The sequence below is a fragment of the Mustela lutreola genome, chromosome 6 (genome assembly GCF_030435805.1).
Source record: "Mustela lutreola isolate mMusLut2 chromosome 6, mMusLut2.pri, whole genome shotgun sequence".
Taxonomy (NCBI): domain Eukaryota; kingdom Metazoa; phylum Chordata; class Mammalia; order Carnivora; family Mustelidae; genus Mustela; species Mustela lutreola.
The window spans coordinates 148,530,203-148,546,242 of NC_081295.1; the positions used below are offsets into that span (position 1 = coordinate 148,530,203).

The 16,040-nt window shown below is 41.6% G+C and overlaps 1 protein-coding gene across 2 annotated transcripts in view; it reads left to right on the top strand.

The window, feature by feature from the left end:
• CAP2 (cyclase associated actin cytoskeleton regulatory protein 2) overlaps positions 1 to 16,040 on the top strand; it is a 132,728-nt gene that overhangs the window by 86,736 nt on the left and 29,952 nt on the right. For both annotated transcript variants that reach the window (XM_059179417.1, XM_059179416.1), the window contains exons 5-7: positions 9,302 to 9,445; positions 9,770 to 9,855; positions 12,416 to 12,521. In XM_059179417.1, the coding sequence (XP_059035400.1) occupies positions 9,302 to 9,445; positions 9,770 to 9,855; positions 12,416 to 12,521 (336 nt within the window). The remainder of the gene's footprint in view (positions 1 to 9,301; positions 9,446 to 9,769; positions 9,856 to 12,415; positions 12,522 to 16,040) is intronic.

The window sequence follows — 16,040 nt, forward strand, 5'->3', positions numbered from 1 at the left end:
TCTTCTCAGCTGGGCCCATAAAATAAGCCGAAAACATGACAAAGTACAAGATGAGATGGTTCCTGGTCACCTGGTCTACTCTCTCAAGCTTGTTGTGGATAACCAGCTTAGGTTGTTGCTTTTCAACTTAGTGTGTTTTTCTGGTTTCTCTCTGCCATGATTTAGTATGTCATTGCCCATTGTTGACCCTCTACTTTCTTTCTGGATCTCAAATAATCCAGCTAATCCCACATCCCTGCCATGAACCCAGCATTTTCGAGGAACCCGTTTTGTCGAATCCGATCAAACAGGAGAGATACACTAGAGCTTCCTGGGTATCCCACGTTCGTTTTTCAGCCTGCATACCCATGCATAAATGCAAAGACATGTTTTTTCTGGCTCAACTGATCTCTTTTTGCACTACCAGTGAAAGAAAGACTATCAGAACAGCTATAATGAAAACAATAAATCTCAACCTGAGGGAACAGTTAATGTTACAGCATTTTTTGGTTGGTTGGTTGTTTTGTTTTGCTGTTGTTTCCCTCTCCTGACTCCCACTGTTGCAGCGGCATTCAGGATATCTAAGGTATTATAAGGACACAAGCTGTTGTGGGTCATTGTGTAAACAGTGAGATTTCTACCGAACTCTGCTTTTTGTATGGCGTAGCTCCTCTTCTAAGACGTGTCAAACACTGAGAGCTTAACGAAAACTGTGGCCCGCGTATCATGCCAGCAGAACTGTGCTCTTGTTCTGATGAATCGATTGTAGGTTTTAAAGTGAAGACTCCTTCAGCTACTGCACACACAAACTAGAGATGATGAGAGCTAAGGCTCACATGCGTGAACGGTGCTAAAGACAGAAACTCTAAGTGGGGATTGACAATGTATCTATCGCCCAGTGTCAGTGGCCCTGAAATCGTAAATAAGGCTTTGAGTGTTAAAATTATATATTTTAAAATTATATATTTTAACACTCAAAGCCTTATTTAAAACCGGGATCGGTTTCTGGCGGGGTTCGGACTGGAGCACTACCGATGCCGGGCCAGCCCCAGGGGGCGGCCCTGCAGACATGTGGCGCCCAAAGCGAGTTGGCCGGGCGTTTTCCGGCCAATTCTCATGAAACGAAATGAAAACGAAATGTGAAGAGAAAAATTAATTATTTTATTAATGTGAAGAGAAAGCTGCACCCCCCGTGTTCATTGCAGCATTATTTACAATAGTCAAGGCTTGGAAACAGCCTGAGTGTCAATCAGGACAGATGAGCAAATGGGAATCTGTACACAATGGAGTATTATTCGGCCATAAACAGGAATGAAATTCTGACGTTTGTGACAACATGAATGGACCTTGAGCCCGTAGGCTAAGTGAAATAAATCAGGGAGAGAGAAATACCAGATGATCTCACATATATGTAGAATCAAAAAACAAAACAAAACAAAACAAAAAACCACACAAAACCGAAACACGAAGCTCATAGAGAAGACACACTGGGAGTTGCCAGTGGGAGAGGGGAGGAGGGGGGCAAAACCAGTGAAGGGGATTAAAAGGTAGAAACTTCCAGCTCTATTATAAGTAAATCCTGAGAATGTAACAAACAGCATGGTGACTACAGTTAATAATACCGCATTGCATATTTGAATGTTGCTAGGAGAGTAATCTTAAAACCTCTCATCACAAGAAAAATATTTCGTAACTATATATGGTGATGGTTACGAACCAGACTTGGGGTGATTTTTTTTAGCAATATACAGAAGTATCATATCATTGTTACACACCTGAAACTAATATGATGTTTCACGTCCATTATACCTCTGTTTAAAAAATGTGCAATTTGCAACCTCAAATGCACTGTTCTACCTTTATGAGAAAAATAGAAAGTTTGACATCAAGCTTCAGTGCCTTCCCTGGGGTTCAGTCTAAGTAGTTTGTCCCAGGCTCCAGAACTCTGTATTTGCAGCTGTTCCCTAGCAAATGTCAGTAAAGGAAGAGCATAGTGATGATCCTGGACCCTGATGCAATATTTTTTAAAAGATTTTATTTATTTATTTATTTATTTATTTGAGAGAGAGAAAGGGAGAGAGAGAGCAGGGACATGGGGAGAGGGAGAAGCAGATTTCCTGGTGAGCAGGCAGCCTGACGTGGGACTCGATCCCAGGACCCTGGGATCATGACCTGTGCCAAAGGCATTTGCTTAACGAACTCAGCCATCCAGGCTCCCCACTGTGCAATATTAAATTATGTTTCATATACATGGATGCCTTTCTTTTAGTCTCTATGCTATTATGTATGTCTGAAATTGTTTGCTTTTAAAAGAAACTACTGAAAAAGAAAGTGCTGATGAGTATAATGGATGTTGAAAGATTCGCATTAAAAATTTAAGTAGGAGTTTTCAAACGTTGGAAGCTTCTCTCTTAGGTATCAGAACAATGCAACTCTCCAAAACAATTAATTCCCCCAAGGAGACCAAGTCTTTATGGTTTTACTCTTTAAAAATGATTTTTAAGAAATACAAGCAAAAAAGCCCTTGGGATCCTTAGGTATATTTTTAAAGAGAGTTTAGTAAACCCTAAAATGAGATATACATGTGGAATGTAAGTCCTTATGAGCATATAAAAAAATATTTTCCGGGGCGCCTGGGTGGCTCAGTGGGTTAAGCCGCTGCCTTCGGCTCAGGTCATGATCTCAGGGTCCTGGGATCGAGTCCCACATCCTCCTCTCTCTCTGCCTGCCTCTCTGCCTACTTGTGATCTCTGTCTGTCAAATAAATAAATAAAATCTTAAAAATATATATATTTTCCAAGGAATATAATGCAATATATTCCATTATAGTGCAATATAATGACAAATGACAATAATATAATGACAGCTAACACGGCATTGGGTACATTTGCGGACTTCATGAGTTTTGTTTATTGAGGTTCACTCCTGTGACAGTTTTGCAGATGTTTTAAATGTACAAGTTGTCTTAAATGTACAGACATTTCTAAAGCCTTTCCATGAGGTATATTCTTGAGCCTCCAAAGTGTTCCTGGACAGTGGGAAACTTTCATGTAAGAGGAACATGAAGGGAAATGTCTGTAATTGCACCAAAGCAGGTTAGGTCGAATTGATGTTTCTGAGAAAAAAATACTTGCTCCTAACTTAAAATGATGAAAACAATCACTTCATTTATTAGCACATCCCAAATAAATATATTTTTAGAAGCAAATACTGTTCTGGTTTGGTTAACTTTTGTCTATTCTTCATCTGCATAATTCATTCTGGTAATTTCTGATAATGTTTTCCTGAAGCTGCTTTTCTCCTAGGAAGGAAGAGGCCAAATCCTTTCTGATATGTGTAAATTTAATAGTCCCTATTTTTTTTTAATATTTCATTTATTTATTAGGCAGAGAGGCAGTCAGAGAGGCAGGCAGAGAGAGGGAGGGGGTAGCAGGCTCCCTGCTGAGCAGAGAGCCCAATGCAGGACTTGATCTCAGAGCCTGAGATCATGACCTGAGCTGAAGGCAGAGGCTTAACCCACTGAGCCACCCAGGCGCCCCCAATTTAATAGTCCCTATTAAAATTTTTTTCTATCACTGAAGGTACAAAAGTGGATAATATGTTTTAAAATGTTTCCCTTTATCACAGAAGAAATGCATGTATGGATTGAAAAATGTAGAATATATGAATAAGCCAATAAAATTTGATAAAAAAAATCTTTGTTACCTCTTTGATATATATCTTTCCATAAATATCTTCTGGGCTATAATTCATACACGTGTAGAACCAACTGGTAAAACTCTGCACAAGAGCACATTAGCCAGTAATAATGATTGATAATTGGCAGTATGGTTGGCTAAGAATTACTGTTTGGTGTGAGTTTTCTTGAATTTTTTTTTTTTAAGATTTTATTTATTTATTTGATGGAGAGAGAGATCACAAGCAGGCAGAGAGGCAGAGAGAGAGGAGGAAGCAGGCTCCCTGCTGAGTAGGGAGCCCAATGCGGGACTCGATCCCAGGACCCTGAGATCATGACCGGAGCTGAAGGCAGCGGCTTAACCCACTGAGCCACCCAGGCGCCCCGAGTTTTCTTGAATTTTAAATGTAAGTGGGATTCGAATATTTAAAATCCAATTTTTTCTTTGATGCTGTTGAGTTTGCCTGAGTCATAACAGTAATGCTTTTGCAGTATTTACATTTAAAACATTCTTTCTAAAATTACAGAGTTCTCACAGTACTTGCCAAGAATATATATTAATGGGATTTTATTTGTTTAAATGCTTGCTTGTTTTAATTGAACTGCTCGAATTCAAGGACTCTTGTTTATGTTCTTAATAACCAGTGTTTTTAAAGTAAATTATTCTTATTTTTGAAGAAATCTCTAATAAGCATATCTACCAGGAAAAAATAAACATTTAGCATGCTTTTTTTCATGTGGTGGAATTAATTATGTTTATTGTCACTTACGTTTTCCCCAGTGTTTCACAAACAGCATCGCTATGTTTTATAATCCAAAAAAAAAAAAAATTTATTTAAAAAGAAGTAACGATGGATTGATCCATTCTCTACCTGATGTAGAACCACATAAAAACCCTGGATTCCAGAAACAGGCTTATTTCCTTTCACTCAGTGACACTTCTTTGAGGTCAAAGTCCCAGAGTTTACTCATTCCCTTACAAAACAGCGTGCGTGGAAATTTGGTTTTCCTTTTTGGGTAAAGTTTCTCCGGCGCTTGCTGATAAAGCTCTTTAATTTTACTTTCTGCAAAACAATTATTTCTGGAGCTAAACTGAGATGAAGCAGATAATGGGTCTCAATTCTTCAACCTTAAAGCAGACACTAGGGTCATAAAGACATTGAATCTTGAAATGTTCTCTCCTTCTGTGGAAGCCCAGAGAACCAAGGGGAAGGGCAGGCAGGACTTTCCACTTACTCTTCCTTTGAGTCTTGCAAAATGGTTTCCTTTCTTTTCGAGGTCCTCCTTGCAGTGCAGTAATTGCTAGATGTTTCTGAGGGGCCATCGCCAGGACACCCATTTAAAAAAAAAAATAAAACAAAAAAAAAATAATAAATAAAAAAAAATAAAACAAAACGAGGACGCCTCTGGTAAATGTATCTCCTCCTGTGAGTGGAAAGCCCTTTTGCAGTGCTGATTGACATCTGCCTTTCAGCCTGTATCTATCAAGTGTGCCTGATACAGGCTCACTCCCCAAACAGGTGGAAATACCTCTAATTAATCACCTCTCCTGTTTGCATTTCCTCTGACATCCCCACAGGATCAGCCTTGACAGAAATCTACACCATCACCCGAATATTCTCTCTGTGTTTGATTCCAGCTGTGAAAGTTCAGGATGAGCTGGAGAATGTAAGCCTAGTTTGAAGTAGGGGAGAAATCTACTGGCACAGAATGAAAGCTATACTGTTTATTGAGGTTGTGCAAATAGCTGTTGTACTTAGATCTCTGAGCCTGGCTTTTTTCCTCTTCTTTTCTTTCTTTCTTTCTTTTTTTTTTTTTTTTTTTTTTTTCTTTTTAATGAGGACAGTTCTTAGAGCAATTCCCAAACTAAGGCACGAGAAAACTTTCTCAATCTTTATGATGCTTTCATCAGATAAGCAATATAAAATATCTTCCAGAATACCCTGTCTCCTCAGACCTTAGAGTTTGTTCTTGGGAAGTTGAAGATAAACGAAGATGGCCTTAATAAATCTATCTAACATTGTAAATACAGTGATTCTGGTTATTTTTCCCCTTGAGGCAATAAGCCAGTTATCACCAATGATTCAGATTTTCTGGCCTTTCTCAAAATTGTCATTGCAGCAAGAATATCATAACTTAGCAAACTGTTAGACAAAATCAGAATAATGCTTTTTAGTAGTTATGCCATAAATAAAAATCAGCTGCCTTCTGGAAGTACCTATAACACACCTTCAAACGGGTATTGAATTTGGACTAAAAAGAAGCCCTTGAAGAGGGAAATATTTCCCTTCTCAGAGTGGATTTCCAGGGGCACCTGCCTGGCTCACTTTATAGAGTGTGCAGCTGTTGATCTTGAAGTTTTGAGTTGGAGCCCCACGTCGGGGGTAGTGTGTACTTAATTTTTTAAATGTTGTAATAAATAAATAAAAAGTGAAATTCCAAGGAGAGCTTTCAAACCTGACTTTTGGCAGCCATTAAGAAGCAAACATGGAAGAGTTATGTTTGGGCAGGGAATGTTTGGGAGGGGGTTGTTTCAGGAAGAGGTTTGTTTGCTGTTGAGGGTTCAGAGTACCTGTTTTCCTCTCCTGTAGAGCCGTTATCCCCTTACACTAGTTTGCTAGAACTGCCAGAATGAAGTACCACAGACTGGGTGGCTTAAGCAATAGAAATTTACTTTCTCCCACTTCTGGAAGCTGGAAGTGGGAAATCAAGATGGCGGTTGATTTCTTCTAAAGCTTCTCTCCTCAGCTTATGGAAGGGGGGCATCTCCCTGTGTCTTCTCATGATCTTCCCTCATACACGTCTATGTCCTTTTGGGTTAGGGTCCACCCTAGTGACCTCATTTTAACCTAATTACCTCTTTTAAGACCTCACCTCCAGGAGTGCCTGGGTGGCTCAGTGCATTAAGCCTCTGCCTTCTGCTCAGGTCATGATCTCAGGGTTCTGGGATCAAGCCCTGCGTCAGGCTCTCTGCTCAGCGGGTAGCCTGCTCCCCCCACCCCTCTGCCTGCCTCTCTGCCTGCTTGTGATCTCTTTGTCAAACAAATAAATAAAATCTTAAAAAACAACAACAACAACAACAACAACAAAAAACCTTACCTCCAAATACAGACATGTCCTGAAGTACCAGGGTTAGGACTTAAACATCTGGATTTGTGAAGGACACAGTTCAGCCACTAACAACTCTGAGTCAGGGTCTCCCTGCCAAATCTATAAAATCTTTTCTTTTGAATGGTTCTAAGGGTAAGCAAGAAAGCAGAAAGGTATTCTTGAATTTTCCACAAGACCTGGCTAGCTTCTACGGCAACCTTTTTTGTTTTTCTCCTCCTTCAACATGGATAAATTTAAAAAGTGCATATCCCAGCTAGGAAATCTCTCTCCCTGTGTTTGCATATAAGTGATAGGAAGGAGCTGGTCAGTGAATCTGGTCAGTCAGAGGCTTCACTGGCAGATACCCAGGATCACCCCCCACCCCGTTTGCTGAACACCCAACATGCCTAACTCTGTACCAGGTGCTGACGTGTCCTCTCATTTACTTCTAACAGTCTTGTGAAGTAGGGACCATTCCCAAGACTGTTTTGCAGAGGAGACCATGGAATCACATGTGTGGAAAGAAAAGCCTAATACCCTGGCCAGCAAGGACTTGAACCCCAGTAGTCTCATTCCAGACCTGAGCCCTTAATATCTTCACAATACCTTTCCCTAGTCTTGCTGGCAGAGAAGAAACTTGTGTTTGGGGAGTGAACCATATTTTTCTGAGCACGCAATGCAGAGAATTTTCTCAGGGCTTCTTAGAAGACCTGGGTTCCAGCTTCAGCTCAGCCAACGCTTGCTAGCTAATCTTGTCTCCTAGTTATGTGAGATTGGGGAATTGGATTCGATCCATGCTTCTGAAACTTTCAGACTGAAATTCATAACGAGAAATACATTGTACTGTGTGGTTCAGTACACACATGCACACACACCAGTACACGCACACACACACACGGCCACAGGGAAACACTGACTGTGACCTACTTGAATGGGTTGGTCCAAAGCTGAACTAGATGACCCGGTTTGGACTTCCATAATCCTAAAACCCCGTTAGCTTAGGTGGATATTTCTTTGGAGCCTCTATTATCTTGAATGCACAGACATTATTTGAGTGTTACCTATTAGAGAGAGGACAGCCCTTTTGCCTCCAGTCTGAGCGAATTGCATAATAGTAATAATAATCATATCCATTTATTGTGTGCCTCCCATGTGCCAGAAGCTTAAAATGCTGTATCTCCTGTAGCTATGGGCTATAGGTATTACTATCTCTGACTTACAGATGAGGAGACCAAGACTCAGATTAAGGAATTTGATCAAGGTCGCTTGGGTAGTAAGTGGAAGAGCTGAGATTTGAACTGATGTCATTCTAATTCCAAAGCCCTTACATGCATTTCTTATAGGGAAAGGGGTACAGAAGGAAAGTGAGGTCTGGAAACAGCTGTGGCTGAAAGCGATTTCTTCCCTAATGGTCTGCTGTCCCTGGCAGAAACAGCTGCCACCACCATAGCAGTGATTAAAATCTACACCTGGGGCACTTTCCCAGCACCGTACCTCCGCCCCCCGCCCCAGGCTACCTCCAGACCTGTTAAGTCACAGTCTGGGGGGGAGGGGGGGACCCAGGCCTCTGTTTTTCAAAGCTCTCAGGTAATTTCAGTGTGTGGCCGAGGTTGAAAACCTTTGCTCTGAATTCTCAATTAAAGACAGGAAGGAGTTTTAAGGACATTTTCCACTTTTCTTCCTGCAAACGAGATTTAGTGAAATATTGCCAGAACGTCTTCAGTGACTTTTACAAAGCTGAAGTACAGACCGTTTCTAGTTCTTTGGAGCACGTTAAAAAATAATAATTATATATATATATATATGTATGTATATATAATATATATATATATATATTATATATATATATATTTGCTAGAAGGATGGATGGGGAGGTGTTCCAGTCACCTCTTTACCTCAGCTCACATAATTTTGAAAATTGGTTTTTATATGACTAAGGAAGTTAGTTTTTGAATTAATTAATCAGAAGCCAGAGTAACCAGTGGTTGTTGGCCACGTTCATGGGGCACAATGTAGAAAGCCAAACCAGACCCAGATAACAGTAAATATAAGCAAATCCATTTTCTTGAAAAGATCCTCATGGAAGATTTCCAGTTTTTCACATGGATTACAGGAACTGTGGTCAAACCGAGGACCCTCCCTCACATCGGTGCCCACAGGAACGAGAACACACCTTTTGACTAACCTCTCACCCACCCTGGTTTTAGACCCGTGTCATTCCAGCATGTGATCTGTGCATTTCATTTGGAAATATGACGCTGACCATGCTCCGTGTCCCTGTGGTCCCTCCCGGATTCTCTAAAACAGGGGCCGTCTCATAGGGCTGGATTTCGTCCATGTCTCCAGAGGACAGTTGTAATAATCTTAAAAATATGCACCATTTTCGTACTTCTGAGAATGAAAATAGTCTTCCCCCTAACAACAACAACAACAGCCCGTCCTATTCTGGAAGCCCCCCTAGATGACAGGTCCCAAGCACTCCTGCTGAGGCCATGCTGGGTAGACGCCCGAGCTTCTGTTCTGCCCTTAGTCACAGTGCTCAATGTTTGCTTGCAGAAGGACGTGGCTGCGCTTCTGAAACCGATATCCGAAAAGATTCAGGAAATCCAGACTTTCCGAGAGAGAAACCGGGGGAGTAAAATGTTCAATCATCTCTCAGCCGTCAGCGAAAGCATCCCTGCCCTCGGCTGGATAGCTGTGGTGAGTCCTGTCCCCGTGGAATGGCACCCCATTCCAAAGTGCGGTGTTTCGGGGAACTCCTAGCTACCTTTGGGCTCCTTCTGTCTGTTACACTGCAGGGAATTCCTCTCGGGGTGAATGCCCCAGACCTTTCTTACCATGTTACAGTTCAGGACTTTGTGTTCTGAGATGTGGAAATGTCTCACCGCCACCCCTTTACAGAGCAAAATGTTTGCCTCCTGACTCTCAATATTTCCATGGCTTTTCTTCATCTTGAAGGCATGTTCTTTCTTATCCTATTTTTCTTTTTCCTTCTATGCTTGGGTGATGGTCCTGTTCTCTCAGTCCCCTAAGCCCGGTCCTTATGTCAAGGAGATGAATGACGCCGCCACCTTTTACACTAACAGGGTCCTAAAGGACTACAAACACAGGTACGTACCTTCCTTTACTAGCCAAATTCTCAGGTGCTTGCTTGTCAGACATTTGTCCCAAAGCTTCATGTAGTTCACCCCTGATTCCTTTCAAAGGTGAGTTGATGGGAAATGTTAAGGAAATATTCCATCTTTGGCCGAAGCCAAGTGGGAAGTGAGGTCCGTTATCCAGATAATGTATGCGCATTAGAAAGTCTGGCTCAGTTCTCTTGTGATGATAAACTCCCTACTTGAGTCCGTGTGTCGCCCCATGTGTGTTTCCGCAACAGCCACAGAGCTCTGTGATGGCTCGGGAGGGACCCGCCCTAGAGGGTCACAACTCTTTATGCTGCCCAAGACAGGGTTGGTGAGTGTGGAGAGAAGAAAGGAGACATCAGGAAAGGAAGTGTAAATGAGCAGCAGAAAGGAGATGTGGCAATTAACCAGGCCCCTGGAAGGGAGACCAGCGAGTGCGTTAAAACGAAATACAATTGGGGTGGACAGAGAGACATCTATAAAAAAAAGCAGTGCTGATGAGTCCAAACCAAGCTATTATTCTACAGTACGAATAATAGATCCTAGAGACACTTAAACTGGTATTGGAATGGAAAATGGGATCAAGTAGAGACCTGTGCTGTGTCTCTCAACTACTCAGGGGACGTCATGGGATTTCTTCCCCTCTCCTACGTAATGTCATGGCTGGCCCTGTGAACACCTAGCTAAATGTGATGTGGCTGATGGCTAGTCACTCTGGGCAGGAATGGGACAAAAATAAAAGCAATAAAGTTTCATCCCCTGGGCTCTGGGCTCACGAGTGGATTCCCCTTTGAGCCCTTGGTGGTAGAAGCCGAAGTGCTCCTCGTCCAGCAAATGCATGGGCTCCTGCATCTCACTCGCTGGCCCAGGTTGAAGGAAACTTGACTATTTCTCTTTTAGGTTATGTTTTATTTTTTTTAAGATTTTATTTATTTATTTGACTGAGATCACAAGTAGGCAGAGGGGCAAACAGAGAGAAATGAGGGGAAGCAGGCTCCCCGCTGAGCAGAGAGCCCGATGCGGGACTCGATCCCAGGTCCCTGAGATCATGACCAGAGCCAAAGGCAGAGGCTTAACCCACTGAGCCACCCAGACGCCCCTAGGTTATGTTTTATTTTAATAAACACAGAGTAGTTGTGAAAGAATATTTGTAAAATATACAAAAGATACCGTTGAAATGCAAAAAAAGACTTCTATGCCCACCACTCAGTTTAAGAAATAGGTACTGATATTTTTTACTGCAAAAAGCAGACACACTCAGCAGTTCTACTCGCAGGTGTATTTCCAAAAGAAATGAAACATGTTCACACAAAACCTTGGACACAAATGTTCATAGCAGCTTTATTTATGATAGCCAAAAAGTGGAAACAATCCCAACTGTTAGTCAATGGCAACAGATAGATAAAATGTGTATCCATAAAATGGTATGTTATTCAGTCATTAAGAAAATGAAGTATTGATACAAGAGCAACATGGATATACCTTAAAATATCCTAAGTGAAAGAAGTCAAATGCAAAAAAACCACATATTGAATGATTTCATTTATATGAAATTCCAGAACAGGCAAATCTAGAGAGACAGAAAGTAGCTTAGCACCTGTCTGGAGCTGGGAAAGTTTGGGGGAAATGTGGAGTAACAGCTGATGGATATGAGATTTCTTTTTTGAGGTGATGTAATGTTATAAAATTGAAAGGATTCCAAGGAGCCTTGGAGGATTGAAAAGGGAAGCTTGACTTTCTACTTTCACTCAGTGGACCCTCTAGAGAGTTGGCCATGGCATCTGTTGCATGACTCTGTTGACCTAATCTATTGGATTATACACTTTAAATGGGTAAATTGTATGGGATTTGAATTATATCTCAATAAAGCTATTATGAAAGCAAACAAACAAACAAACAACAACAAAAAAAACACACAGCCACAATGCTGAGCTCCCCTCCTAGAGTTCAGTCATTCTGTGTTTGGGAAACACGTGTTTGAGCGATTGTGCCCAGCCCTACAACTCCATGTTGAATTAGGGACTGGGTGTTCCCTGTTTGTAGGAAACCTTCTCCTTGCAACAGCACCCTCCTCACCACTCTAAAATACTCTAATTTCATGACTCTCTTGGCCAAATAATTCAGTCAGATTAGAAAACCAGCCAAGGGACTTTTTTTTTCCCAATACCATTCTCCTTTCTGAAAGCACTTTGCTTTTCATTTTGCATCAGAAACAGTACAGAAGGAAGTGGCCTCCCTCCGCATTCATCTCCCTGTTAGAGATCCCGTGAGGACGCATGGCCTGAATTGCCGGGTCTGCTCCCAGTGGTCCTCTCTGCCCCACGCCTGGAGCTCAGAAAGGACACTTGGCTCATCTCAGGAGAGACCTGGGTCACCGGCCTGTCGGGTCCTTTTTAGAATTGGTTCACAGGGACTGAACCGGAAGGACTATTGGCCCAGCATCCTCCAGGGTCTTAGTTACTGGATTACCATGTTCCCACCAATCTTTTTTAAATTTTATTTTCGATCCTAACTCTACTCTCTTCCACCCTCTTTTACAACAAAGTGATTTGCGCCACGTGGACTGGGTGAAGTCGTATTTGAGCATTTGGAGCGAGCTGCAAGCGTACATCAAGGAACACCACACCACCGGCCTTACTTGGAGCAAAACCGTAAGTGCCACACCTTCTGCTGCCCAGGGAAAGAAACTCTGTAGAAATATTCATTTCTGGTTGCCTGGAAATGTCACACCTTAGAATTGACCTCAAGGAAAGCATAAGATAAAATAGGTATGTGGAAACTGTGCAAGTGTCATTTGTCATAGAGCAGTCTGGAGATTGCCTATAGGATAGCAGAAAGAAAGTGGTTAAGTTGTCCATGGTAAGAACCCAACATTCTTCAGTCGTTGAAGGTAACATATAGGAAAGGCACCTGGCTGGCTCAGTCGGTAGAATCAGTAGACTCTCGATCTTGGGCTCATGAGTTTAAGCCCTGTGTTGGATGTGGAGATTACTTAAGTAAATAAACATTTAAAATCTAGGGGTGCCTGGATGGCTTGTGAGTTAAAGACTCTGCCTTCGGCTCAGGTCATGATCCCAGGGTCCTGGGATCGAGCCCCGCATCGGGCTCTCTGCTCAGCATGGAGCCTGCTTTCTCCTCCTCTCTCTCTGCCTGCCTCTCTGCCTACTTGTGATTTCTGTCCGTCAAATAAATAAATAAAATCTTAAAAAAATAAAAAACAAATAAAATAAATAAATAAAATCTATTATGTATGATGTCTACATGGGAAATGATTGACCAGCCAGTGTGATAGAACGCAAAAGGTTTTGAGCACTAAGATGGCATGTATATTAAGAAACTGTGATTAAAAATTAAAGGATACAGGAAGGTTTTGAAAAAGGTTTGAAAATTTTTAAGGAGACAGAATGACTAATAAAAATGTCCTTTTGTATGTTTTAAATTTCTCTTTTGGCATTCAAGATTTTTTGAATAATATTTTTGAATATTACTTGGGCAGTCTTGGTGCTTTGAGTAGTATCTTGGTCATAAAATAAAGTCCCAGCCTTTGAGATGTTGCCCATGACCTTGGCCCTGCCCTCATCTCCAGCCTCGACTGTCCTCTCTTCCCGCCTCTCACTGCTTCCCAGCACCGCCAGACAATTATGGAACCCTGAATACACGCAGATCAAATCCGATTGTCGTCGTTTTAAAGTCTGCAGATCTCAGATGGTTTAGCCCTTTTTGCAATGTCCCAAACATATGTCGCGCTGTATGACCTTCCCGGGAATGGATGCCTCTCCTCCGTGCTTCCTTCATATCTTGAGTATAGCTCAGCCATAGCCATGAGCTCATACAGTTGTCGTTTGTATGCGTGTGTTTTGGAGGCTCTCCCACTCAGTTGGAAACTGATCTCTGTCTCCAGCCCCTAACATAGTACCTGGCACAGAGCAAGTACTCAGTATATGGTTTGAAATGGTTTGAGAGGCGCCTGGGTGGCGCAGTCAGTTAAGCATCTCACTCTTGATTTCGGCTCAGGTCATGATCTCAGGGTCGTGAGATCGAGCCCCAGGTGGGGCTCCACACGCAGGGCAGTCTGATCGTGATTCTCTCTCTCTCCTCTCCATGCCCCCCTTCCCCTGCCCTCAGGCGCACATGCATTCTCTCTCCCTCTAAAATAAATAAATATAATCTTTAAAAATTTTGGAGGTCGGGGACTCTTAGATTCTTCCTTGTCCTTTTAAGTGTCTGCACTTGTTGTAGAAAGCCTTTCCGTGGAAACTTCCTTCTGTTAGAAATGAATGTTACCTTTAAATGGTCAAAGCGGATGGTCTGACTGGAGTTAATATTGAGAAAACAAAGTGGCAAACTTGTGAATTCCATTCAAGGGTAGAACTCTCGTTCTCCCAGTGGTCGTGGTCTAGGTCCTAACTCTCATCTGGAATATTGATGTCTGTGAGGTTGGCTTAATACCAATACCAAGTCTGTGACTTTTCAAAGGAGCATGGGACTTCTGCCTTTGCTCCCCAAGACTTGTACAAACATTAACATTGGCCTCCATAGACTAACACTTCCTTTTATTTTCTACTCTGTTTTCTCCATAAGCAAAAATGCACAGTTGCAAAATACAACTAAATTGATTATTTTTCATCTGCCTATCATATTATGATTTTTTTTTAAAGATTCCACTTACTTGACAGAGATCACAAGTAGGCAGAGAGGCAGGCAGAGAGAGAGGAGGAAGCAGGTTCCCCGCTGAGCAGAGAGCCCGATACGAGGCTCGATCCCAGGACCCTGAGATCATGACCTGAGCCAAAGGCAGAGGCTTAACCCACTTGAGCCACCCAGGCACCCCAGATATTACGATTTTTGAGAAGAGTTCATAAACACTTTAAGTGTTTTAATATAGAAAGTTATAATGGGGATGCAGGTGTGTGTTTGGGTGGATGGATTAGAATTATTTTTTTTACACTTCCAATGAGATACTGTCTTGTTACAGACCAGTTTGTCATAAAGGGGAATTGTCATGTGTTTGCCGTGGAAATAGGTCATCACTAGAGAGTAGTAAACTAAACAGCAAGAGTCCCTGGATGTCTTCTTATTATACTCATAGTAAATAAATGGAAAAGGAAAGAGAACCCACTTGTGGGAAATAGTCATGTTGCCAAAAGCTAGGCAATTAATTTTCTTTTTTTTTTTTTTTTGGCAATTAATTTTCTAATGGCAGCCATAGAAAAAAATTACTTTTAAATGGTTTCAGTACCTTTTACCACACTGTACAAAGCTGAGTAATGGTGTTTTGAATATATAAGATAAGAATCAAATATTAGGGGCACCTGGGGTCAGTTGGTTGAGCGTCTGACTCTTGATTTCCGCTCCTATCATGATCTCAGGGTCATGAGCTCGAGCCCCATTTTGGCTCCAGGCTGAACGCGGGGCCTGCTTAAGATTCTCCCTCTCTCCTTCTGCTCCTGCCCCCTCTAAAAAAAGAATCAAATATTAGTTATAGAAAAATAAGCATCGTTGTTTCCCTTTATTCTAGAGTGAATACTTATGTTTTCATTATTTTCATTAGAAATATAAGCCTTGTAACAATAGCTTTCAAATTTTTAAAGGCAACTAACAGTGAGAAATACAGTTCATTACTACGTACACACCAGACACAACCAGTTCACAACACTAAAACAAGTTTTACAGAACACTTCTGTCTCTTAACAAGTGAAATGTATTCAAATATTTTTTTCTATTTTATTTCATTTCTTATAGAATTCTGGCTGAGACCCACTGAACCGATTTCATGACCTGACACATGGTACATTTTTAAAGACATGTTATAAAACATAAATGGCATATTTATACATGTGTGTATATATTTTACATAAAATATAATCCTTCGAGCAGGCATTGGGTGGCATGGATTACCTAAGAGTAGTGGCAGCTATTATGTATGGAGCACATGTTATGCTAATGGGAGAATATGATTTAAGATGGTAATTGTAAAAAAATAAAATGAAATAAAATAAAATAGTAATTGTAGGGGCACCTAAGTAGCTCAGTCAGCTAAGCGTCCAACTCTTAATTTTGACTCAGGATGTGATCTCAAGGTGGTGGGATCGAGCACCGTGTCGGGCTCTGAGCTGGGTGCTGAGCCTGCTTAATTAAGGTTCTCTCTCTCCTCTGCCCCTCTCCCCCTG